General features: G+C 38.6%; 2 protein-coding genes across 2 annotated transcripts; one reads left to right on the forward strand and one right to left on the reverse strand.

Annotated features, from left to right (window-relative positions):
- Positions 1 to 5642: 5642 nt before the first annotated feature.
- LOC106071798 (uncharacterized) lies at positions 5643 to 16059 on the reverse strand. Its single transcript, XM_056042905.1, has 5 exons — positions 15905 to 16059; positions 14499 to 14678; positions 10120 to 10277; positions 8093 to 8239; positions 5643 to 6259 (listed from the first exon to the last, which is right to left on the reverse strand). Exons 1-5 carry the CDS (start codon positions 15911 to 15913, stop codon positions 6127 to 6129), a joined length of 627 nt encoding a protein of 208 aa, XP_055898880.1. The 5' UTR covers positions 15914 to 16059; the 3' UTR covers positions 5643 to 6126.
- A 66-nt stretch (positions 16060 to 16125) lies between these two features.
- LOC106071797 (uncharacterized) lies at positions 16126 to 22859 on the forward strand. Its single transcript, XM_056042906.1, has 4 exons — positions 16126 to 16260; positions 17794 to 18009; positions 20536 to 20715; positions 22691 to 22859. The coding sequence occupies exons 2-4, from the start codon at positions 17808 to 17810 to the stop codon at positions 22813 to 22815; spliced, it is 507 nt and encodes a 168-aa protein (XP_055898881.1). The 5' UTR covers positions 16126 to 16260; positions 17794 to 17807; the 3' UTR covers positions 22816 to 22859.
- Positions 22860 to 23344: the final 485 nt, after the last annotated feature.

Consider the following 23344-nt stretch of genomic DNA (forward strand, 5'->3'; position numbering starts at 1 on the left):
AACTAGTGTTTAAGAGGGAAGACATATTATTAGGAACTATTAGGAATTTAATACGTAAACACAAGTTGCACTGACGCGCTGTACATATAATACAAATATGTTACACTAGTATTGGATCTATGCTACTTGTCAGAACGCAATCTGTTTTGTCTTGTCTATGTGATGTTATAGGTTAAATCAGAGGAGGACTCCGAGAAGACTGGCTATATGGGCAACTAGGCTAATGCCCGGTGAGCCTTTACCACAATAGGCCTGTGGGGGTCTCCTAATGGGCCGCTTTGAATGACAATAAGTACCGAAAATGGCATTTATATATTCTGTTACCTTACATAAAAGAGCTTCACAGACTTCACTATGTAATACTATTAACATAGGTACTCTCGCAATAATGGAATCACCTATTATCATTTACCACGCTACTGGTAGGCCTAGTTCCCACCAAGGGCTTTTAACAAACAAAAAGGTTTTATATTTGTATCGTCATGTAGAAGTTGAATAAGTATAAATAAAATAAATAAGCTTATAGTCTAAATGTGTAACGAATTCCCCGTTATAATAGGGTAATATTGTATACAGTATTCTATATTATAGATCCGTTCCAACCAAAACTAACTCAAAAGAGCGTGTCCAGTCAAATGTGCATTAGCCTATATTATTGGGCTGGTTCGTTGCAAGATTCATTTGTGGCCCAGATGGTATGATAGGCCTACTGCCAAGGCCGACCTTGACACACAGTTATATATATATATATATATATATATATATATATATATATATATATATATATCATGGGCGTAGCCAGGGGGGGGGGGTTCTTGGGGTTCAAACCCCCCCCCGAAATGAAATCCCCCCCCAAGGGGGGGGGGGGAGTCGGAATTAAGTGACTGATTTTTGGCTTTGATTTTGTTTATTTTAGGTGAGATTTTAATACTAAACTATCACTTACCCTAGCACAACCAAAGGGGTTTTGATTTTAAAAACCCCTACCAGGGGTGTTCGAGTTTAAAAACCCCTACCAGGGGGGTTCGAGTTTAAAAACCCCTACCAGGGGGGTTCGAGTTTAAAACCCCTACCAGAGCGGTTCGAGTTTAAAAACCCTTACTAGGGGTTTTGAGTTTAAAACCCCCTACCAGGGGTTTTGAGTTTTAAACCCCCTACCAGGGGTTTTGAGTTTTAAACCCCCTACCTGGGGTTTTTGCAGTTATCTCCCCCTCTTCTATATAACAAAACAAAAATTAAATGCAAACGAAAATCCCCTAATTCCAAGATCACAGTTAAGGAAGATTTTGATTTTAAAACCCCGTCTAAAATTTACGATAAACCCCCTCTTTAATATAAAAAAAAAAATAGCTAATTACGCACTCAAAATGTTATGAGCGTAGCTAAATGGGTTTTGACTCAGTTTTGAGTTTAAAGGTAAAAGGTTTGAAGGTAAAAAATACCTCTTTAATAATAATAAAAAAAAGCAAATTATACACTAAAAATGTTATGAGTGTAGTCTATGGGGTTTTGAGTTTAAACTCCCCTCCAGAGTTTGAAGCTAAAAAGTACCTCTTCAATATAAATAAAAGAAAATTACTCACTCTAAAATCTATGCGCGTAGTCAAAGGGGTTTTGTGTTTAAACCCCCCGCCATCTTCAGTGTAAGAAAAAAAGCAAATTACGCACTCAAAATGCTATGAGCGTTGCCGAAAGGGGTTTTGAGTTTAAACCCCCATTCAGAGGGGTTTGGTGCTAAAAATACATCTTCAATATAAAAAAAAAGCAAATTACACACTAAAATTATTTGAGCGTAGCCAAGCCAATCGGGGGTTTTGAGTTTCTTCTACAGATGGCTTTTTTTTTAAAGTTTAAAACCCCTCCAGATGGTTTTGAGTCTAAGATCCCCCTACAGAGCATTTTGAGGTGGAAAACCCCCAACAGAAGATTTTGACGATAAAACTTCTCTTTTCGATATAAAATCTAAAGCAAACTACAGTCACTTAATTCCAAGAGCGTATTCAAGAGAGGTTACACATTTTTACCAGTGGCAGGGCTCCATTAAAAAACTGCAGTGAATAGTCATCTGCCGAAATCGAAAAACACTAAATGTAGCTCAACAAAGATGGCTAAGACAGATTTTAGGAGTCAGTTATAGAGATCGGATCTAAATCAAGGAAATCCTATGCCGAACTGGGAGTCGAACCCTTAGTAAGATTGTGAGAGAACGACGCATGAGGTTTGCGGGACATGTTCTCCGACAAAATGAATTACGCATAAGAAGAGTTGCAATGATATCCTAGTACAACTTGACGCCACTCATTCATGGAGGTCCTCATGGTAGGTGGGAAGAGGCTTCAGACATTACCCAGTGACAGATTTTTATGGAAACTGCTTGATGGCAAATGCTCCGAACGGCGTGGGATGGTCTAAGTCAGTAAGAATAGTACATTAGGTTTTTGAAATAAAACTTTTTAATAGCATTAAAATGGACTGTAGATACCTCAGAATATGCATTTTGTTGGCTTTCAATACCAGAAATAGTGCTTGGCGAAGCCCCGCGCTGGGGAGCTCCTGGCGCTCCCCCAGACCCCCTTGCTATTAATGGCGGGGAGTCCACAATTTTATGGAAACAGCTTGATGGCAAATGCGCCGAACGACGAGGGAGGGTCTAAGTCAGTAAGAATAACACATTAGGTTTTTGAAATAGAACTTTTTAATAGCAGGAAAATGCACTGTAGATACCTCAGAATATGCATTTTGTTGGTTTTCAATATCAGAAATAGTGCTTTGCGGCGGGGCTTGGCCCCGCGCTGGGGGAGCTCCTAGCGCTCCCCCAGACCCCTTTGCTAGTAATGTCGGGGAATCTTCAATTTTTTCCCTAACTCATGGAAGAACCTATTCTAGGGCACAATAAACGTCTTCCGAAAGAATGAAGGGTCAGAATGTAATAAAGACTATGTACACACACACACACACATAAATACATATTTTATTTTTGCGGGGGGGGGGGGGAGAAAAAAATTCACCCCCCCAAAACCCCCCCCCCCCCCCCGAAAAAAAATCCTGGCTACGCCCATGATATATATATATATATATATATATATATATATATATATATATATATATATATATATATATATATATATATATATATATATATATATATAACTTTCAATTCGCTCTTGGGTGTGTTTGTTTGTCAAATGTTTTACATGTTTCGGATGTTCCATCAAAATTGAAGATATTTTTACTTCCTAGTCCAAACCTCCCGCAGGACGAAGGCAGTGGGCAGGGTATGAACCCGGGACTATCGACAAGTCCGAACGACTGTCCAGCGCCCATACCGCACGACCAGGCAACCACCATGGTCTTGGATGTGTTTGTAGACTATTTGGAGAATAGGATGATGTGAGGACTGATAAAAATGTGGATGTTGTTACTTGTTATGACTGCGATGAAGTATAGGACGATGGCTGCCTGATCGCGCGATATGTAGAATGTGCTGTCGTTCGGTCGTGTCCAGGGTCCCGGCTTCATGCCCTTCCAACAGCCATCCCCTGTCGTCATGCAAGGGATTAGGACCAGGAAGTAGATGATCTTCTACAAAACAAATAGACCAACTGAAGACTGATAAAGTCTAGGACTGGGAAGTAGATTATCTTCTACAAAACAAATAGACCAATTGAAGACTGATAAAGTCTAGGACTGGGAAGTAGATTATCTTCTACAAAACAAATAGACCAATTGAAGACTGATAAAGTCTAGGACTGGGAAGTAGATTATCTTCTACAAAACAAATAGACCAATTGAAGACTGATAAAGTCTAGGACCAGGAAGTAGATTATCTTCTACAAAACAAATAGACCAATTGAAGACTGATAAAGTCTAGGACGATGAGCGGAATGATAAAACTTGGAGTTAGAAGATAAAGTTTAGGACAATGTGAAGACTGATGAAAACTAGGACACTGTTAGGACTGATCACTTTGGATGGAGGCCTGGGCGTGCGATATGCGCGCTGGACTGTCATTCGGTCGTCTTGATGGTCCCGAGTTCATACCCTGCCCTATGCCACTCCCCCATCGTACTGCGGGAGGTTTTTGGGCTAGGAAGTAGATTAACGTCGAGAACAAATGGTAAACAATAAGTTAAGGGTATGACTACAAGCTTGGCTACTTGGTGGTGAGGTATGCCCTATGGATAGGGGTTATGATAGTCCAGAGTTCGGACCCAGCCTGCCCCTCCCCACCCCCACCCCGTCCTGCAAGAGGTTTTGGCTTGGACGTAATACTTTTTATTTTCGTAAAAAAACTTCTGAAAACGCAAAACTTATTTATGACAGCTACTGGCTACCACATTTATAGTTTGAAATGATAAGGAGGGTCGTGGACCTAATGATCATGCGATGCGAAAAAGCTAAACCATATTTAGATGAAACAAACTAACTAAATAAATATAGGCCTTAGACATAAAATATATTTTATGTCTATGTACTTTTCTAAGACAGAAAAGATCAATTTTCCTAGATTCGGGGCGACTTGAAAAAAGAGTTATGTAGGCCTACACAACGATCTATATATAAAGGTCTGTGTTCTGATCATTATCGGATAAGACTTTGTTTAGGTATAAGTATAATATATATATATATGTAGGTCTATGTTCGTGATATAAGCGAAAGCGCTTAAAATATGACAGCACACTGCCAAAAGTGCCCAAAAGATTATCTTAAACTGACTTAAACCGTTTATAATATTTTGTTTATCAACTGGCTTATTTCCTGTTCACCGGATACACCGAAGTTTGCTACCTATTTATAGTTGTATGCCATAGATAAGAATCTCTCATTGACTGGTACACATCTAATAAGAGTTTTTTGTATTTTTTCAATTTGCTGTTCCAATGTCACTTTGATGTCATCTCCTTATGGGTGTCCTGTCCGCAACCTCTAGCGACGCCACTGGGTAAGAGTAGAGTAATTGAAAAGGTAGCCAAAACCAACGTCAACAAAACAAAATTAAAGGTTAAAGTAACAAAAGTAGATAAAAATACCGTTTGTAACAAAAGTAGCCAAAAGTTTTTTAAAAAATGTAGACAAAAAATACAAAAGTAACAAAAATAACATAAGTAACAAAAAGTAGACAAAAGTAACAAATATAGACAAAAGTAACAAAAATAGACAAAAGTAATAAAAGTAACAAAAGTAGACACAAGTAACAAAAATAGACAAAAGTAATAAAAGTAATAAAAAGTAGACAAAAGTAACAAAAATAGACAAAAGTAATAAGAAGTAGACAAAAGTAACAAAAGTAGACAAAAATAACAAAAGTAGACAAAAGTAACAAAAAATAACAAAAGTAACAAAAAAAATAACAAAAGTAGACGAAAGTAACAAAAAGTAGACAAAAGTAACCAAAAAAAAAAACAAACAAAAGTAACAAAATAACAAAAGTAGACAAAAGTAACACAAAAAAATAACAAAAGTAACAAAAAAAATAACAAAAGTAACAAAAACAAATAACAAAAGTAGACGAAAGTAACAATAAATAACAAAAGTAACAACAAAACAACAACAAAAGTAACAAAAATAACAAAAAAAAAACAAAAAAAATAACAAAAGTAGACGAAAGTAACAAAAACATAACAAAAGTCAACAAGCCAGGCTAAGGTAACATTGATCTAATTTTATTGACATGTCGAGGACTTCATACAACGTTAAAATGACTGTGAGGAATCTTTCTCTAGTGCGATCAGATCCAACATGTATCTAAACCCACGCCCCTAAACCTCATACACACACACACACAGAAGTTACACTCTTGCATACTTAGTAAAAGTCTCATTTAAAACAACTCAGGTGTCCTGTATATATGTGATTAGAAAATATTAGAATTCAATATATCGTGACATATGAGAGTAGACCAGACTGAGAGCTAATATTTACCTTGTGGTTATTCTAACTAACTGACCTACACGTAGTCATGTGAAACACTGCACTCATTCTTTATGTCCGTAATCGAAGACATTGCCCATATTACCATCACAAAATCTGCTAAGCTAAAAAAACATTTTTAGTATAAGGACAACAGTTTGCTACTTTTGTTTTTTTAAATTTTTCTACACATGAGTGGAACGAGGCCATATTGGATCAGCATTTTTTCCTGTCAATATGGCATGAGGACGATGAATCGGAACTGCTGACACACTTCCGGTTTTTCTTATTCGACAAGCAGCAAGGCATTTTGGGACAGCTGGGTAAAGGAATACACCCGCAAGAATGTCTGAGGAGAAAGTGAGAATACATTGGAAGAAATAATTAAACCCTATATTACATAGTCTAGGTCAAATGTTCTAATTCAACAAGATTGTTAATCTTTAGGGGTCAGCATTACCGTAGTTCCGCACTAATTGCCCGCGGGTTATACAAGTTTTCCCACAAACGAATTTATTTTACTTAATAATAAGATCAATAATAACATTCCTAAGAAGATTCTCGTTGCTTGTCAGAGGGCGATACTGCTGCAGACCTGCCACATAAATTCATCAGTGGAAACTGACAAAGGGACTACAATCAATTTTGTTTCTCTTTAACGAAACTCGACCCTGGCAGTGCCAGAAAAGGAATAAGCGCGAAAATACGGCAGGCCCTATATCATCTCATCATCATCTCTGCATGTTGTACTTTCTAGGGTGTAGGCCACCAACCAGCTTCCTCCAGGCGTCTCAGTTCTTGGCGAGTCTTTCCAATTGTCCCCAGGTCTCGACAACGTGAAATTCTGCACTCCTATGTAATCCTCGGGACTAGAAGACAAGCCTCATTATTGTATTCTCTTTAGTTTCGAATTTAATCCACACAAATAATATAAAAGTGATATCTGAACTACGACCCGCGGGTCACATCCGGCGCATAACTGATGCTCCGCTATATGGCCCCTTAAAAATCTGCCCACCGCTTGGTTTCGAGGATAAGTCTCAGTGGTGCTGCCAGTAACACTTAGGACATTTATTTGGTCCCAAGGCGGGAAAAGGTCGAGAATCACTGCTCTGTGCTGGTTGTCTTTTGCAGTCGTAGAACGACTACGGCTCACAAGAGCCTGATCTCGGTACTGGTACTACTACTGGTACTTATTTTGCTGGAGTCCCCAAGTATTCTTCACCTGACGGAAAGCTTCTTGAGCTTTGCCAGGGCAGGTTCTGACATCTTTTATTTCTACAAGTATCTACAATGGAATTTAAAGTTATAAGTACTGCCTACATGTACTGCCTATATGTAATGCCTACATGTACTGTCTATATGTACTGCCTATATGTTGCCTATATGTACTGCCTATATGTACTGCCTACATGTACTGTCTATATGTACTGCCTATATGTTGCCTATATGCACTGCCTATATGTTGCCTACATGTACTGTCTATATGTACTGCCTACATGTACTGTCTATATGTACTGCCTATATGTTGCCTATATGTACTGCCTATATGTTGCCTACATGTACTGCCTATATGTACTGCCTACATGTTGCCTATATGTACTGCCTACATGTACTGCCTATATGTAATGCCTACATGTACTGTCTATATGTACTGCCTATATGTTGCCTATATGTACTGCCTATATGTACTGCCTACATGTACTGTCTATATGTACTGCCTATATGTTGCCTATATGCACTGCCTATATGTTGCCTACATGTACTGTCTATATGTACTGCCTACATGTACTGTCTATATGTACTGCCTATATGTTGCCTATATGTACTGCCTATATGTTGCCTACATGTACTGCCTATATGTACTGCCTACATGTACTGTCTATATGTACTGCCTATATGTTGCCTATATGTACTGCCTATATGTTGCCTACATGTACTGCCTATATGTACTGCCTACATGTTGCCTATATGTACTGCCTACATGTACTGCCTACATGTACTGCCTATATGTTGCCTATATGTACTGCCTATATGTTGCCTACATGTACTGTCTATATGTACTGCCTATATGTTGCCTATATGTACTGCCTACATGTACTCTCTATATGTACTGCCTATATGTTGCCTATATGTACTGCCTATATGTACTGCCTAGAAACGTTAAGTAAGTGAATCTTACGTGTAGAAGTATATGGCATGCAGGAGCATACCCACACTGATCAAGAGAAGAATAATACTGGAGTAGAGCCTGAGCATGGTCTTATTGTGACAGTGAAAGTAGCGCTCTAACCAAGTTGGTAAAGCGTTATAGATTGGTAGCCAAATACTGAAAGGAAAACAAAAGTTAAATATTTAATTGAATAGCACTCAATAAAATGGGATGAACCCTATTAGATGTATACACTAAACTGGATAATGTACCGGACAAGAAAGTATTTACCAGTAAAATGTATTCGCACGAGAAATTTATCATTAGAAGTTTCAATACTAAATCTTTAGCACTTGAAGTAATCGATACTGCATATTTAGCACTAGAAGTAATCGACACTAATTCTGTTGAACTTGGAGTATTCGATACTAAGTTTAAGCACTTGAAGTTTCGATACTAAGTCTTAAGCTCTTTAAATATTCGATATTAAAATCTTTAACACTTAAAGTTTTGATACTAAATTTATAACACTTAAAGTTTTGATATTAAACTTTTAACACTTTAAGTTTCGATACTAAATGATTAACACTTAAAGTTTCTATACTAAATCTTTTTTTTTAACACTTGAGTTTCGTTATTAAATCTGATATAATTGAAGTTACGATACTCAGTCTTTAACACTACAAGTTTCATTGCCAATCCTTAACTAAAAGAAGTTTTGATTCTAAATCTTGGACTTGTTTACACCATATGCTAAAGAAAACTAACAGTCTAAATCGTATACTGCAGATTAGTGTTTCTTATCCTTTAGCTAAGCTAAGTCAAGTCTATTCTTGGTGTATTTCTCTCCGTAATTATTTTCCACGTTCCGATGGAATTATTCATTTTGATCATTTGTGTTTCACTACCCTGTTAGGATTAAACTTCAATAACTTTTTTTTTTGTTTCTTGTCAGGAAATGTTATATTAGTTTATAATTATAGAAGGATGCGTGCTCTTTATATATTACACACATTAAAGTTTATATTACCAAAAATTAATTTAATTTTTGGGGTCAAATCAACGTCGGTATCGTCAGTTAGGAGTGAAAGAGTTAACTGGCAAAGGTGAAATAGATGTTCATGTCAGTCTAGTTATTGATGAGAGGTACAAACAAATAGTAAAAATTTCTTTCACATGGTATTTCACTGGGGGGGGGGGGGCGGGAGTTGATCTATGCATTTAAAAAAAAATAAAAACTATTTACATTCTGCTTGTGTTCGGAAAGGTTTAGTTTAAAAAAACAAAACAAATGCGTCTTTCAGCGGTGAATAGTAACAACAGCAACAATAACAACCAAGAGATTCTATCAGACGAGCGTCGATCTCTGGGTATCATATCTTATCATCATCTTATCATGAACTACAGGCGTTACTTCAAAAAAAGATGATTACATCCTTCGCGTGTTCCTAGGTAAATCTAGTCATGCATGTTAATCAATGACTTAAATTCTGCCAAGCCATTGGTTTTCCTGGCTAGCTCAGGCAACCCATTCCATGCTCTAATAGCACTAGGGCACTATTTGTCAAATTTGTCTAGCATATGGAAGTTATGGAACAAGGAATGTGCCTTTATCTTTGTGTCTTTCTGGCAAGCTTATATAGAAAGACAGGTATTAAATAGAATGACAGATAAACAAAGACTAACAGGTAAACATAAACTAACAGGTAGGTCTAAACATGTTTGTAAAATGTTTTACATGTTTCGGATGTTCCTTTAGAGTTGAAGATAGTTTACTACCTAGTCCAAACCTCCCGCAGGACGACTGGGGATGGGAGCGGGCAGGGTTTGAACCCGAGACAATCGAACGACAGTCCAGTGCGCAAACCGCACGACCATGCAGCCATAGAGTAACAAGTAAATATAGACTAACAGGTAGGCCTAAACATAGACTAACTGTACTAACCAGTTAACATTGACTGAAAGGTAGGCCTAAACGTAGACAAACATGTAGGCCTAAACATAGACTGACATCCAAACACAGACAAACACGGGCATTAAAAGTGAAGCTTCCTTACTAGTTCATGAGCAGGCCTGGTATGACCAGGAACAGCAGGAGCAGCATCAAGTTTCTGAAGAACGTGCACGTGTAGATCTTGAACCACGCCCATCGCTTCATGATACGCTCCAGCCAGATAATGATAAAGATAGTGTTCAGCCAGGATAGGATTGGACTCTGAACACATGGACACAAAGAAATACATATTTTTAAATACACGTATATACATATATATATATATATATATATATATATATATATATATATATATATATATCACTGGCGGATCCAGAACTTTGGAGTGGGGAGGGGCGATTTTTTTCCAAACCCTAACCCTAACGCCCAGTAAACCCTAACCCTAAGCATAAACGTGCGTACAGCATATATATATATATATATATATATATATATATATATATATATATATATATATATTCGACATATGAGAATAAAATAAGACTGTTTTTCAATCTTCGGCGAAATAAAAACAGAAAAAAAAACAGTCCTTCTCTTGCAAGCTTGGGGGTCTGGGAGAGCGCTGTAAGCTTCTTAAGTGGGGTTCGGCAAAAGCGTTTTCTTGCATTTTTCACAGCTGAAACGCATTCTTCTGACATCTACAGCTTATTATTTATCAGTGGGGTTCGGGGCCAAGCCCCGACGCCAAAAGCGTTTTCTTGCATTTTTCACGGCTAAAACGCATTCTCCTGACATCTACAGCTCATTACTTATTAGTGTTGTTCGGGGCGAAGCCTCGACGCTAAAAGCGTTTTCTGGCATTTTTCACTGCATTCTCCTTACCTACAGCTCATTATTCATTCTATTATAAAGTTCCTTTTGAATAATGAGAAAAATATTCTAATATGAATTTATAGTCCCTTAATACATTGCAAATACAACCGATTTGTTCTTTGAAAGATAAGATACCCCACAGATTTAGATTAAGGTTTTGAATATCGCCGCCGGAAAAAAAAATCGATTAATAATATTCAATAAAATTTTAGCATACATTGTGAGTTATAGTCCTAAATTTATTTAACTAGAAAAATATGAGATAGAGTAAAGGTTGCAAAAAGTCGACTAGGAAAAGATTATCTGGCTTTTGAACTCATCTCAACCGTGACTGTTATATTGAAAAATTTCGTTTGAATTATAACTTTTCCAAAGCAAAGTCTTTCTTAAAATAGTTATGATAAATTCATGTCAAATTACACAAACTCTGTCTGGAAAGGGCAAGGGCGGTAAAATGAAAACGATTAATTCTCGTTCCTTTTTATAATTTCTGCTATTGATTGCATTTTGCATTAAAGAATAGGGGTTGGGCGACTCGATATAAGAATTTACTTTATAGCATATATAAATTATATTAGTGACAGATTTTTGTAATTTTGTATTGATTTGTCCGATGGGGGGAAGGGGATTGCATGTATCGCACTTCCACCTGTTTATATTATATAGATATTCGACTAATTTTGTTCACATACTATGATTTCTCCATAAACATAGGACCGACACCCCCCACTCAAAGGGTTTAGATGGGAAGGGTGGTGGAGGTATTCGCTCTTCCCCTTCCAATCGGCCAACAGGTGAACGAAATTATATAAAGACCGGTTAAAATACCAATAACAAGTTTTAATCATATAGATATTTAATTGATTCTGTTAGCAAGCTGTGATTTCTACAGGTAAATAGGACCGCCCCCTCACTCGAAAGTTTATGGTGGGGGGGGCGGATTGATGCCATCGCCCCCCTCCCGACCCTACCAAAATCGGCCAAAATACTAGAAGGTAAGGCGAAATAATTCAAAAATAGGTTGAAATATAAATAATTAGTATATATTATTAACATAAGTAATAAATTCGCATACAAATTGTGTGAATTCTATACTATAATTCGTCCGCCCCCCCCCCGAAGGGGGGGGCCGAGGGGGGGGGGCGATCGCCCCTACCGCCCCCCCCCTGGATCCGCCAGTGATATATATATATATATATAATATATAATATATATAAAAGAACGAAACATAAATGCTGGATTTACCTCTAGGCAAAATAAGTTATACCTTAGAGCCACAACTTAATTAAGGCTCACCCCAAGAAAAAAATTTTTTGCAAGAAAATGCAAAGGAACATAATTGCCATATTTTGATTACAGGGGGTCCCATATATCAAACAGCTTAGGGCCTTAGCAAGACTAAATCCGGCCCTGGTTACCAGTGTTGCTGCTCTGTGTAGATTCACTTCTATATCTTTAACACTAGAAGTATCAATTCTAAATGTAGGCCTACAATGCTTAAAGTGTACAGCATAGGATTCGGAATGCTTATAGTCTAAAAGTTATACTGCAAACGTGTGTTTTACATGGCATTAGGGAGGTTTTTAAATAGAGAAAATGACTTCTGTTAATGTTTTTTGGTGTTTGTTTCTAGTGGTTGATGTAAACTTGACTAAGACTAGTAAGGGTCTCCTTTCAGACCTTTAAGGGAAGGGTGTCAGCACGATAACCAAGTGGGTGGACTCAAGGGCAACCTAAAAATCGCGAAATTAAAAATCCCAGTTTTCATCGGGATTCGAACCCAGGGACTCATGTTGGGAAACCAAGCGCTAAGCCAAAGTGCCTCCCCCCCCCCCCAATCCTAGACTGAGACTAGGGGCCGACAAATTTATAAATAGAGAGTGAACGGATGACGAAAGTCAGTAGAGGTCGGAGACTGAGAAAACAAGGGGGCGTATGTTTATTATAGTTTTTAAAGTGAGCTACAATATTTTGTTTAAAATGTACAGCATTTTATTCTTACACTTGTACTTCTACATATGTCGACAATGGAAGTGAACTTCAAGGAAAACTGTAAATATTGTCAGTAAATGTTACGTTCATTTTTTTTAAGTTTGTTGAAGTTTTATAAAAATAAAATTCTGTATTAAGAAAATAATATCCCTACAAAGTGTGGCTCGGAAATTGGGTTCGGTGGAGCTGTTCTCACTGACAGGAGAGGAGGCAATGGCAAGCAACTGGCGCTTGAATCAGTTCGTTTCGGGCAGACGGGCTCGTTAAGTCTTGGCTACTCACATTGGAGAAGGGAAACTCTGAATTTAAAAGTCACTCCTGCTTGGTTGTGTGATATCCCAAGAAGCTCGAGTGAGAACGAAGGCCGAACACACCGGGGAAAATCCTACTTTAAGTTGAAATAGTATAGTCAACTTTAGGTAAAAGGGATATTACTAACACCCAATAATAAGAAATGACCAATGAATAGGTAGTCCTCCTGAATCGTATAGATTATTAACTGTAAATATTGACGTTAAAAAGTTGTCCAAAAAAAATTGCATGTTTTAACTTTTTTTTTTTTACTATGACAAAAGTTTCAGTAGGAATTAAACTGTAAATCAATACTTTCTATCTATTCATGAAAGATCACCTATAATCTGAAATGAGTATATGAGTAAAAATATCTTAATATACATGCTGATCAGAAAAGAATTAAAAAGAAAAAGAATTTGTTAGAGCTCTGTCTCTCTTTCTTTCTCTCTCCATCTCTCTCTCTCTTCCTCTCCTCCTCTTTCTCCCAGTTTGTCTCTATCTCTTCCCTTCTTTTTTTTTTTCTCTCTCTCAATGTCTTTCTTTCTCTTTCTCTACCAGACTCCTGTCTGTATGACCCGCTTTTTTTACCCACCTGCCGCATATTCTCCTTTCTCTCCATCTCTCTCTCTCTGCTTAATTTTCGGCAACTTTTTCTTTGCTTCTCTTTCTCCCAGTCTCTCTCTCTCTCTCTCAGTCTCTCTCTCTCTCTCCCAGTCTCTCTCTCCCAGTCTCTCTCTCCCAGTCTCTCTCTCCCAGTCTCTCTCTCTCCCAGTCTCTCTCTCCCAGTCTCTCTCTCTCCCTGTCTCTCTCTCACTCTCCCAGTCTCTCTCTCTCCCAGTCTCTCTCTCCCAGTCTCTCTCTCCCAGTCTCTCTCTCTCTCCCAGTCTCTCTCTCTCTCAGTCTCTCTCTCTCTCCCAGTCTCTCTCTCTCCCAGTCTCTCTCTCTCTCCCAGTCTCTCTCTCTCCCGGTCTCTCTCTCTCCCAGTCTCTCTCTCTCCCAGTCTCTCTCTCTCTCTCCCAGTCTCTCTCTCTCCCAGTCTCTCTCTCTCCCAGTCTCTCTCTCTCTCCCAGTCTCTCTCTCTCCCTACCTTTATCTTTTTTTTCTGTCTCTCAATCTTTTCTTCTCTCTCTAACTCGTTCCCCTCCTCTCTCTCTCTTTCTTTCTCCCGTTGTCTCGTTCTCTCCCTTTCACTCTTTCTCTCCATCTTTTTCTATCGCTCTTTCTCCCTCTCTCACCGTCTCTTTTTCTCTTACTCTCCACTTCTCCCTACCTCCCTCTCTTTTTGTATGTCTGACTGTCTGTCTGTCTTATATGACTACTGACCTGTACAATGAGCCTTAACAGAAAAGGATTCAGCCATAGAAGAAGTATTAATCCTAACTCGTGCGTGCGCACACCAAAGTGGTAGATGTTGGCCAGAAGAGACAGGGGAACCAGAATGTTCCAGAAAATGTAGAAGTCTCCGGGAACATTGGGCAGCACTGGGCCTGTCTCAGGGTGCGTCTGTGAAAAGCATCAGCATATGGATTTACCATGGGCGGAAAAAAAAAAGATGAATTATGGACTACAACCTAAACTAAAACTAAGATCATCCTGCGCTGCTCCGCGCATTGGGGGGGGGGGGGGGGCAATTCTTATCCAAAGAAATCGGTATCCAGTAACGCTTAAAGCCTCTTCCTGTCTGGTGTCCACAGGCACCATGACGTTCAATGACAACGTGTTATGCTTTTCCCTCGTTTAGGCGTCCTTGTTTTCGCTAATCATGGGGCGCACGATTCTTTGTCGGAGAACATGGCCTCAATTTAATGCGAGGTCTTCTTAGACCTATTTATGATCTCCATCAGTGATGCCCAATCCAAGGTCTGTGGGTCACATCTTGCGCGTGACGCGATGCTATGCTGTGTCTTGAAACTTTTACAAACTATGTACTATGTTACAGCAGATGCGGTAATGCGGCCTGAGAAAAGAGTATTGCGCCGAAAAAAAAGGCCCAGCACTGCTGATCTAGTTATAAACCTGCTTCTTCTCTTCACAGTAGAGGAGCTCTTCTTTTGGCCAGCCGGAGACAGAGTGTTGACTTTACGGTGGATGTTTGTTGGGGATTTCTTCAATTCCCCCCAGTGCAAATGATCTCGGTCCTTAGGCACCCCGAACGGGAGTCGTTTTTGCTTCCCAATCGGCCTCATCGTCTCTTCTAACGCCCGTTTCCACCCGAGCGCCAGGGTGAGGCTGAGAAGCCTTGTCTGGGACAAATCTAGATATAAACGTTTCGTCAACACATTTCCAATTATCGCTTTCTCTTCCTTATCTATATTCATATTTTATTGATTAAATAATGTTACCCGGATATTAAAGACCCCTAAACTGACGTAAGAAGAGATTAATGTGTTTTTACAATTTATCTTATCTTATAAAATACAGACGTTACTTGAAAAAAATGAAGATGATTACGTCCTACTCGTGTTCCTATGTCATTCTAGTCATACATGTTACTGTTAGTCAGTGACTTAAATTATGCAACGTTCTCGTTAGTTTTCCTGGCTGAATTAGGCAACTCATTCCATGCTCCAATAGCACCAGGGAAGAAGGAGCATTTGTATAAATTTGGCCTAGCGTTTATATGGGAACATAGATAATTCTACTAGACCCTTCTGACCCTATTGAATGGGTCAATTGCTCTTAGCTATTATTCCATTATATTTATTTCTTTATTGACTTCAGAGTCTTACCGGTTCCATATTTCTTCTTTCATGTAAAATGAACCGACCACGTGATCATTGTGCCTGGCCCTAATTTGTTGGCAGGCACTCAGCATTGCATAGCCACAACAAGGAAAGACTACAACAATGGTTGCCACTTCCGGTCGCAGGCGCAACTTCCTGTGTGTTTGATGGTCTTGGTGCTAACAGAGAGCGTAGCTCCAATGGCGCGATTTATTCTTCGCCAATGTCTCTTATAAAGATGATCTTTTGTGTGTGTGTGTGAATATCGGCAATTCCCTAAAAAAAATTGTTTGATGACCGCAATATTGAAACAAAAGTTTAACAATAAAATTGCTAAAGATATTGTCTTTGTATCAGCATTGGTAATAATATTTTTTATCAGATGATTTTTATTTAGATCAAATTATATAACTTTTAAAACAAGATTAGGCCTAATCTAGTATGGATTAACATCCTCGGTTAGATCTAATAAATCTAATAAATATCTTTAATTATCTTATCTTCTGTTTTGAAGGAACGTCTGTAATTTATAAGAAAAGATAATTTGTAGGTCTAGATCTAGCTTTTTTGTTTAGATCTAGATCTACGTTCGTTTAGTAAAAATTAGGCCTATTTATCTAGAAATATAAATAGATCTAAATTTGACTTTTTTTTTTCTAGAAATATCATCATTATCATCATTTCTTTGGCTTTGGGTTCCTCATGGAACATAAGGCCTCACCAAAAACACGCCACTTTCCACGGTCTCTTGCTAGTTTTTTTTTTATGGCTTCCCAGCTCTTTCCTGTCCTCTCGGCTTCCTCTAGTATACTGCGTCGCCATGTTCTTTTTGGTCTTCCTCTAGGCCTACGTCTTGTTCCCTGGGGGTTCCACTCTAAGGCCTGTCTAGCTCTGTTGCCGGTATCTTTTCTCAGGGTGTGACCAATCCATCTCCACTTTCTCTCAAAGATTTGCATTTCTATATTTTTCTGTCCACTCAGCTCCCACAGTTTGGTGTTTTTTACTTTGTCGTACCAGTGCATTTTTAGGATATTTCTCAGGCATCTTTTGAAGGTTTCCAGAAATATAAATAGATCTAAATTTGAATTTAGGTTTTCTAAGACTCCATCTCTAGTTCTAATCTTCAAAAGTCATATCAATCTTATTCCATTCATTATTAATTAGTCGCACTTCAAAGGTTCATTCAAACATCATGATCTACTTAATTCTATATTGTCTGGAGTTCGATGCCAAGACCATACGTCATAGTATATTCCTTAACACTGACCTGCATCGTCGCAACCTCTAACCCTAGACCACTACCCACAGGTAGTGACGTTGCAAGTCAGTGTTGAGGCCTTCTATAATGAATGGCCTCGATTCAGCACGAACCATTCTCAAATGTTAGACAATGGACCTCATTCACCAATCGTAAACAAACAACATTTAGTCACGTGATCTTATTGATAAAACAACGGGAAAAACTGTCACGTGACAACCTTCATGAATTAAACATGAGATCGTAAATTATATAGAAGAGATAGAGCACCACGTGGCTAAATGTTGTTTGCTTAGGATTGGTGAATGAGGTCCATTGTTATAGTAGGCCTGAACACTGACCAGTGAAGTGTAAGGGACTGTAAACCTGTGGTCAGATTGCTTTGATGACAATCGCAGCAAACTTACTTTTTTCGTTCCACATTCTCGGCTGCTAGGGTCTGTGGTAAACCATGACGTCCGCTTGCAAAATTATGATATTGCGTTGATTACAATCCAAATTACAATTGAATGTCAAGGCACCACCTTAAATGCCTTGACCATATCGGAGACCCGAAGTGAAGTATACAAAACTATCTGGCTAAGCATTTTTAAGCTAACTTCCTCTTTTTTTTTTCCCCACACTCTCGTCTGCTAAGGTCTCTGGTAAGCCATGGCGGCCGCTTGCAAGGTTTTCAGATGGTTTTTCTTTTGCGGGGAGGAACGTTGGTGTCCAGCCGGTCAATGGGCATCGTCTGCTAACAATTACCCAGCGGACCGATGGAGATTGTTGTGTTGGATCTTCCTGCATACGTTTGTTTGGTCCAGAACTAGCCACACTTTGTTCAACTTCGTGGCCGTCATCTTCCTCATTTGTAAGTCAATGAAAAACTTTAAGTATTTTATTCTTATGTGTGTATGTGTATACAATGATGTCATGGTATAATGGACATGTACTTTTAGTGAGACTTTAATCCAGGGGCGGACTGGGTGTCAAAATCGGCCCACATATTCTATATCATATGATGGGCATCTATTTCTAGGTCTACCTGTTTTCAAAATTATTGTCAAGTTGAACAATGTATCGCTATGAATGCATATAGTGAACTCTATATCTTAATAAGAAATATATAGGCCTTATGTTGCTTTTTAATTGCTAAGTATTTAAGCCCTAAAAGGATGAAGCGTACTAGTAGCACTGTCTACGAATGAAGGCTATTATTTTTTTTCCGAAGATATGTTAAATTAAAATAGTATTACACTGTAGAGTCTGTGAAAGATTTGTTTTAGACACGACTCTCTGGGGGCCTTTCTATAAGAAAATATAAAACAATTAACAATTTGATATGTACCATAATGGCATCAATGCGTCCATTTCGGTGGATCTACCGGCGACCTACCCTTTGCCCAAATGCCCATATAGCCAGTCCTCCCCTGCTTGGATCCAACTGCCTGTTCGGCGCTTTGGGCGGCAAACTGTCTCCATAGAAATCAGTCTCCAGAAATGTTGGCAGCCTCTTCCTAACTGGTGTCCACTGCTCTGAGATCCTCTATGAAGGTGCGGAGCAATGACGTACCAGGACGTCACAGCTTGCGTTTTCCTTGTTTTTTTGTCCTCCATGTTAACGCGCGATTCTTTTTGAGAGCTGGCTCCACTATCCCCCATGTGGCGCTCGGTTGCAACTTCGCTAAGGGATCGAGCGCCAGTTCGGTATAGGATTTTTCTTTACGGGTTTTGCCTATTCCGAATGTGCGGCTTAAATAGAGGTATTGCACTTTGTCAATCTTTTTATAAAACAAAAGAAACTTAGCTATATTTCAACGTTCAATTTCAGTGTAGAAAAGTTTTGAAAAGTATTATTAATATAGAGGATGTCAAATGACTTCAACAATGTAAACCATCTTCCACTCTCTTCCAAACTATCACCACTAACGTCCCGTACTCTAATTCTGATCTATCTTTCCACCTCCCCCCCTTCTCTTTCGTTTACTTTCCTTTTATCCATTTATCTTTGATAATCCACCTAAAAAGTTCCATAAGACCCTAAGACCAGCGCCGCATTTCGAGGAGGACAGGCAGGGGCGACTAGCTATATGGGTATTCGGGCAAAGGCCCGGTGGTTCGGTCCCCAAATAGGCTGGCAGGGCCACCGAAAGGACTGCATGGTTGCCACTATGTATTAAATTGTAAAAGGTTTTATGATATTTTTTTTATAAAACGTTGCCATATTAACGACGCGTTTAAAAGAAATCTCTTTATATTATAATTTAATCTAACAAATTTTCCGAAATAATGTAATAGCCTACATGCGTAGAGAGTGCTACATCAGGCTACATGTCCTTCAGATGATATGTAATTTATGGGCCTGATTGTATAGAAATGCTAGGGCCGATTTTGTCACTCTGTCAGCCCCTGAGGACAGGCGGTTTGCTACTGCCCATGGGGTTCCACAAGAATGAGACCCCGACAATTTAGAATATAAATTCATATTTCGACTGGTCAGGAATTCTAAGGTTTTTTTTAAACATTTAAATCTTATAGTTGGCAGCACTGTCGTGGTTAAGTGTCCGCTTGTAACTAAATCGTAATGTACAAAAGCAGCTCCGGATTTACGACAAGTTCTCGACTTCCTTCATCTAAACCAGTGATGCCCAAACCTAATTCAATCTGCGGGACATTTTAATATCCAACACTAGTGTCGCGGGACACTGTGGAAAAGATATAAAAGCTAAATGAAATTCACCTAAAACTATTTTATTTCAAACCCGAGGATCTAGTACTTACATTGAAGTATTGAGATATTTGAAGTTTCTCTTTACAGTAAAAAAAAATGGCGTAAGTTCTGTTTATATTTTGTTGTTCTTGTTTTTTTTAAAAAAAAAACAAACATGTTGGCTAGGAATGGCATCATGTTCTACAAAAAAGTAAAGATCCATTTACTTTTCCTAGTAGATTATATAGTCCTATTTCATGAACTCACAAATGTTAAATACCTTGGCAGTAATCCATTAGAATAAAGTGAGGGCCCTAACGTAGGTAAATATACATTTTGAACATTTTTTTTCGAGAGGGAGGGGGATTTTCTATAATTTGTGCCGACATTTCGGCGGGCCGGATGGAAGCACGTCTAGGGCCGGATCTAGGCCGCGGGCCGTATTTCGGGCATCACTGATCTAAAATATAGCATGCTTTTAGATAAAACTATTACTATTATTTAGTGATTTTTTTATTAAAGCTTTCGAAAAAGTGTAGGGGCCTCCACAAAAATCCTGCTTCGGGGCCTCCACTTACTTAAATCCGGCCCTGTGACATACACACTACATGACAATAAGTATCTAAGAAATTCAACAATTTTGTTCCATCTGAAAGACCAATGTTACGGTGCCAGTTTTGTTTCCAGGCTGCGTGGGGATCGCCGTCACAGCCCACACGATGGGCAATCACGACGTCCGGGGCGCCGTGAGAGGATTTTTCGCCCTGCTGGTGATTAACGTCGTCAACGGCGGACTGATATTGGTGACGTCACATCGGGCCTACATCGCCTATGAACATTTGCTGAGGAAACTGCTCTTGAAAGAAAGTAAGCTAGACCAGAGGTGATATAGTCTATATCTACCTGGATACTCTGGGGGGTGGGGCGGTGGCGGAGTGGTTAAGCGCTTGACTTCATGAAGTTCTGGATATCTTGAAAGAAAGTAAGCTAGACCAGAGGTGATATAGTCTACATCTACCTGGATACTCTGGGGGGTGGGGCGGTGGCGGAGTGGTTAAGCGCTTGACTTCGTGAAGTTCTGGATATCTAGAAAGAAAGTAAGCTAGACCAGAGGTGATATAGCCTACATCTACTTGGATACTCTAGGGGGTGGGGCGGTGGCTGAGTGGTTAAGCGCTTGACTTCATGAAGTTCTGGATATCCTGAAAGAAAGTAAGCTAGACCAGAGGTGATATAGCCTACATCTACTAGATACTCTGGGGGGGGGGAGGGGGGCGGTGGCTGAGTGGTTAAGCGCTTGGCTTCGTGAAGTTCTGGATATCGAATCTCGGTGAAGACTGGGATTTTGAATTTAGGGGATTTTTAGGACGCCCATGAGTCCACCCAACTCTAATTGTTACTTGACTTTAATTGGGGAAAATAAAGTCGTGTGACGTTGTGCTGGCCTAATGACACACTGCTCATTAACCGTTGGCGAAAAGAAACAGATGACCTTAACATCATCTGCCCTATTGCCTATATCGTGAGGTTTGAAAGGGAACTTTTGAACTGGATACTCTAATTTGAAAAAACTTGAAAAAGAAAAAATTCTGAAAATTCCTTAGTATGGCATATCAGCCAGATAAATTGGGTATTTTCCTAACATTTTATTTAGCCCTATTTGAAGTTGATGACATTGAAGAGTTTCATCAATGGCGGAATAACTATAATTATTGTTTTTCTAATGTATCCGGTGAAAAGAATACAAGAAGTGTTTTTTTAAAGCTATGTTTTATATCTTAAGTATATTATTTTGTTTGCACCACAGAATCAAATTTTCCAAACCCGTGTGTTTTTTATCACAAATACTTTTAATACGGAGAAATTATTTGCCATTCACTCTATAAGACAGTAACTCAGATCTAATTAGCGGTGATAAAGCCTATCGTATCTTAAAAGCTTTATTTCTTCTTTAGTAAACCAAAATAAAGAAAGAGAACTGTATTGTGTTTAACTTTAGTACGAGAATGTTGACTATGGGAATTGTTCAGAAAAACAATTAAGTTGATTAAGAATCCTGACAGATAAAGTGTCATTGCCGTAGAATTGAGTTCGAATCTCAGTATTTTTTTTTAACTTCGCCATACTTTTGGCGGCCCTCAATTCATGCCATCCTAGTGGGTAGATAACTTATACTGAAGCAAGTATAAAGGCGGTTGGTTGGTAGCTGTGTTGGCCTCGTTAATCGTCGGAGGAAATTTAAAATCTGTCCCCATGAGAGGCAAGGGAAATAATTTAACTTTTACGCAAATACACTTTTTGTTTTCTTTGTTATCACTCTTGGATACTGTGACACCCCCCCCCCCTCGTTTTCCTTAAAGGGGTTCAGACAAGACCAAAAGTCATACAAGGCCTGAACATTGACCTGCATCGCAACCTGTGGGCAGTCACAGGTCAGTGTTGAGGCCTTCTAAGAGTTTGAGTTTTGAATTTTTTGGCACATCGGCACATTTTAGGCCATGTCGTGCCCGTAATCCCATAAAGGTGACTCTTCCTTCGTACCACAAGAGCTAAATGTTTAGTTTAGTTATTGAAAACAAGGTCTATTCACAGTTAAAATAGTAAAGGTAGTGAAAATTTAATAATTTAGTAAAACTCTTTTGTAAATATTATATGTTCACAATTTCAGAGGCCTTCTCTAACGAGTGGTGTCCTCTCAGTGCTCTTGTTAGTCACCTTAACACTCCTTTAGGAAACCCTGCGCTGTGATAAGATGTATCCTTCAAAGAACTCACTTTCTTGTATCATTGTGTAAAAAATGTTTTATTGACCTCTTTGATGACGTCATTTTGTTTTTGTGCAGGTGAACTCCGGATTATGGGAATTCCCAGCACTTACGTCACTATCTTCAGCGTCACCATGGCGACCCTGATCATTAGAGGAATTCACAGAGAGCTGTTCCATAAACCCAAACAGCAGCAACACTAATTAGATGAATCAACAAAAAAAATACATAAATAAATGTGTGAAATAAAACGGTTTCTTATGCCACTTTGTTTAATCTAGAAGCTAGACTATTTTAGACTCTTAGACGCTGCAAAGCATTATCATTAATTAGAGAATATCTAATCATGCTGATTGGATTTTTAAAATTAATACCTAACTGAACTGAGTCATATCGTTGATCATTCCAAACGCCTCTAACTTATCAAGAGTTTATCCTTGAGTTTTGAAAGCTAATGGTTTTATCTTTTTTTATGTTTATGCTAACGATTAAATGGCTAGCGTACCGTATAATTTAGATGTTTGCATTTGTAGAGATTTCTCGTATAGTCAGTATTGAGATTCCCTTTTACGATATGTAAGAAAAAAAAATATTATTTAACTAAAATATTTATGTTCTAAACGAACTTTCTTTCAACCTGAATGGATATATGTGAAATACAAATTTTATTGTTCGAATGAGTCGGACCAAAACATAAAAAGGGGGGGGGGGGGGGGCTTTTGCGACATTAAA

Source organism: Biomphalaria glabrata, chromosome 9 (genome assembly GCF_947242115.1).
Source record: "Biomphalaria glabrata chromosome 9, xgBioGlab47.1, whole genome shotgun sequence".
In the NCBI taxonomy this organism is placed as follows: Eukaryota; Metazoa; Mollusca; class Gastropoda; family Planorbidae; genus Biomphalaria; species Biomphalaria glabrata.